This window comes from Apium graveolens, chromosome 7, assembly GCF_009905375.1.
Source record: "Apium graveolens cultivar Ventura chromosome 7, ASM990537v1, whole genome shotgun sequence".
Classification (NCBI taxonomy): Eukaryota; Viridiplantae; Streptophyta; class Magnoliopsida; order Apiales; family Apiaceae; genus Apium; species Apium graveolens.
Window position 1 is genome coordinate 271,161,614 of NC_133653.1, and position 4,164 is coordinate 271,165,777.

At 38.5% G+C, this 4,164-nt stretch overlaps 1 protein-coding gene across 1 annotated transcript; it reads right to left on the bottom strand.

The window, feature by feature from the left end:
• LOC141670419 (glutamate receptor 2.8-like) lies at nt 1–3,876 on the bottom strand. Its single transcript, XM_074476250.1, has 5 exons — nt 3,455–3,876; nt 2,014–3,227; nt 1,615–1,930; nt 1,109–1,506; nt 1–624 (listed from the first exon to the last, which is right to left on the bottom strand). The coding sequence occupies exons 1-5, from the start codon at nt 3,747–3,749 to the stop codon at nt 112–114; spliced, it is 2,736 nt and encodes a 911-aa protein (XP_074332351.1). The 5' UTR covers nt 3,750–3,876; the 3' UTR covers nt 1–111.
• Nucleotides 3,877–4,164: the final 288 nt, after the last annotated feature.

Here is a 4,164-nt window from a genome sequence, read left to right on the forward strand (position 1 = left end):
TTATGTAAAAGAAACACCGAAAGTACAAATAAATTTATTCAGAGGCCAATTCGTGTGTTAATCATGTACTATTTGATAAAAAACAAAAGAATTGACAATGATTCTATACATTTATAGATAACACGACATTGTGTTCAACTCCAACTCATTACTATGTTGCTGTCTTCCAATCCGGTTATGATGGTCTGGAGCATAGGGATGATCTTCCAGGCTTTCTACATCACTTATTATACTAAAGGATCGTCGGGCTTCTGAGTACTGAGCATCGGGGGGATTTCTAGGGGGTTCGACATTGATAACTCTAGCGGATAATTGTCTTCCATGATGTAGCCATCTCCGGACAAAATTTGCTCTGACAAGGTTACCGTCGTCTGGTTTAGGAAATAGAAAGTATTTAAGGATGTACATTGCAAGAGCGATTGTTGATATGCCCCCGGAAAAGCCAAAAAGTACTGAGAAGCTGTTTAAGCCAATACTACCATCTTCACTTGGGGCAGAATCTACATCTTTACACTCCTCATTGTTAATGTATTGATCCTCAAGTTCTAGAAGCCTCCCATTTTCAGTAATGCTCATTATTGCCTTGTTTATATCCGGAAGCATTGAAAAGTTCTTCTGAAATGCCTGCCATGGTTTAGACAAATAAGATGGTTTACTTATGCACAATGCTAAACAAGAAGATTGAAGTGTGTTCCAAACATATAATCACGAGAAGGAGCTGCTTCTGCTAAAGCAATTTTTAGTGGTATCCTTCACTGTCAGGATCATGTATGTAAGTCTTGAATTTCTGAATTAACGCGAAAAGCCTATAGCTAAAGTTCCTATACTATCTTGGGAGGCCTATAAGCTTAGTGACCTAATCTAACACTTAATACTGCTATTTATACTATAATGAAAAGGTTCAAGAGGCCTAACTGTTGCATTAGGGCACATTCTGCTGTTTAGTATTTAGCAACATTAAGGTTCGAGTTCCTGTTCATCGTTAAACTTTATATATTTGGCAATGATTGTCTAGATGTTATAGCTCAAGTTCAGACTGTCATTAGCCTGATAAAAGATACTATCTTTCTGATTAGTGAAAATTTATAGCCAGAGGAAGAGAACTTACAAAACCGAATCCTCCAATTTTGAAGGTTTTCTCAGTTTTCGTGAAGCTTTTACAGTACTGAGATAGAAAGACTTTAGCAGGAGGGACTTCCAGAAAGATTCCAGCTATGGATTTGTTGTAAAGGGCTTCGGCATATGCATCTGTCGAATTATACTTCCTGATCATTGTTTTAGAGAAGCCCAAGGCAGTAATCATGTATGAACTAAGAAATGACCCTTTGCAATAGCCAACTGTTGCATTCATCTTCTTAAGTGTTTCGACATTCTTTATAGCTGGCTCAAGCCTTTGTGCAGTTAGCATACTAGCAAGGCTAGCCGTGTAACTCTGTATGATTATTAGTGCCACAAAAAGCCACACCACCATTGCCATCCTTGACAAATTACTATGCAGTCTTTCCCCTGTACAATTTATTAAAACACGACACTGGTACGTGTTAATTACATATATACTAGTCATTATAATGTTGTCAAAAGTATAATACAACAAAGTTGCAGCATAGGACTTACCACGCAATGTAAAGAGTGTGCTGAATGCTAGCCAAAAGAGTGCTCCAATTTGATTCCAGACGGTGCCTGATCTAAATTCATCGTTGTGATTTCTCTCGATCAACCAAACTGCAAAGCCATTGTAAATGGTGATAGCTACTAGAACACCCCACATTTCTTTTGTAAAGGGCTTCAAGAACAGCCACATTCCATTCGGTAAAGTGGATCGAATAGGTACTATTAACACCATTCCTGATTCTGTGTAAGGCTGTGAGAAATCCGCAAATTTGTGTCTTTCTTCCAAAATTGTTACATCACCAGCTACCACATCAAATTCCTGTCAAACTAAAGATAATTAGATACTAACCCCAAAATTAACAAGTAGGTTCTTACGGATACATCAAGTTTAAGTATTCTTACCCCTATATCGATTTGTTTCACCAAACCATCATAGTCATCTCCATAATAAGGAATATACTTGTAACTCTCTTTGTTAGCATATGCAAGTTTCATTGTTTCTTCAAACACTTTAATAGAAAATCCATCGTACAAAGTTGCATTAGTTTCTGAGTCATTTTTAAGCTCTACAAACTGTCGGAACAGAGAGTCTGCAGGCACACCAACCCTAAGAGGCTTTGAACTACCTGCAAGAATGCGCCGCTGTCTCTCAGTGTGCCATGGTTGTGGTGGCCACAGGACTTCTTTCAGTTTCTCCATAGAAGTGTGGTGAAGAGCATTTTCATCCGTCGTTTCTGAAAATCCAAGTCCTTGTGTCCAATAACCACTCTGATAACTCCTTCCAATTACATTCACAATTTCAACTACTCTAGCTGGAGTTACTTTCCAGTCGGCAAAATCCACAGCTGAAATACTTTGAAACAAGTTGATAATCTTGTGTTTGTAGAGTAAATCACGCGTGACATCGTAGGCCTGTGAAGCAAAGATGCCAGGCTCATCAAATTCTTCATCAGGATAAATATTCCTGAAATTTGAGCGAAATCTTTTTCTGAAATCTTGAAAAAGTGGTGAGTTTTCTGGAAAATAAGTTTTGGTTCCAACAATGCCTTGCATGGATGACAATTTTTTGGGACTGATCGAATGGAAGAGATCAGTAATGCTGTTTGTCGCGATCCATGCATAGCCATCTCCTGTCATGTTCAGTTTCTTTGCAATTTGGTAAACACGATATCCCGATTCAAAAGTTGCATGAATCACAAAAACTGTGTTTTCTTGTCTCTTGAGCTGATTGAGCTCTTTTTGTAACGAGTTAAGAGAAACCGAAGTGAGAGCAAAAGTATGAGATAGTTCACCTCCAAAACGTTGAAGTGATTCGGAGAGTTGAGTACTTATTAACTCCGGTGATGACAAGTTGAGGGAGTTCTCGTATATTAGAGTAACTTGATTCAATCCCCATGACTGTATAATTGCTGCAATTGCATTCATCTGCACTTCCTGGCTTGGCATGACTCGAAGAACGGAAGGCGAGATTCGAGTTGATGAAATTGATTCAGCAAAAGATAGTACAGGTACATCATGAGCTTCTTCACTAGCCGCCTCAGCAATAGCTAATGTTTCATCCCATGTATGAGCTCCCAAAATTGCTTTAACACCATGTGTTAAAATAAGATCTTTTGCTGCAATAATGTGCACATTTTCGACTTATTATCATGCAAAGAGGTTGAAGGTTTAGGTAAATGGAGTCAAAGAGAAGTAGCTGTTAGAATATAGATCCGGTTGAGCCTTCCTCTAACACCTTAAGGTTTTAGAGCGACTGGTTACTCAACATGGTATCAGAGCTCCCAGTAGCCTTGACAGACCTAATGAATAAGCGAGTAAAATTTAAATGGATAGAAAAATTTACCTGCAAAGGCTGCACGAACGAGTTTGCCTCGAGAGTTTCCAAACTGAATTTGCAGATTCTGATCAGACCCTGCAGAATTGAAATCATGAATTACAATCTCTATGGCTACTCTAGCCTCCTTGCCTGGTCTAGAAGTCTCGTCGAAGACTGCACCAATACTAACTGCACCAGCCCCTTCATGGCTCACCACCGCGCTCTCCAGGCTCCCGTTGGCTATCGTTACAGGTCCATATAACAAGGGTGCAGACCCCAAAGATACAATTATAAGCAAAATGAAGTGAGAAAGCATGTTCATAAGTTCTTTTTGTTGAATCAAAACTCATTTATGTGGTTGTAATATATAACTTGAATAGACGACTCTTTCAAACTTTTGGAGATGAGAGATTGGTACTGACAAGTTTGCGAGTAACATAAAAGTCTATTTGCACGACTGGAAATGTAATTTTCTAAACTTTGAGCTGCAAAGAGAACAAATCAGACAAATTAGAGAAAATGAAACAGAGTGTTATCTTCCTATGTTGCTTTCATGAACTCACTATCGTTAGTGATGTGACTTGAGTCTAGAAACTTTGTAATCTTGATTCTCAAGGCATTGTTAGTTGCTGAAACGCAGAGCCGACCCCGAGTACAAACTTAAGATTTATCACAATTTCGCAAATTAATTAATAACTTGACTTGGCATCGAAAAGTTAATAATGTATTGCATTAAA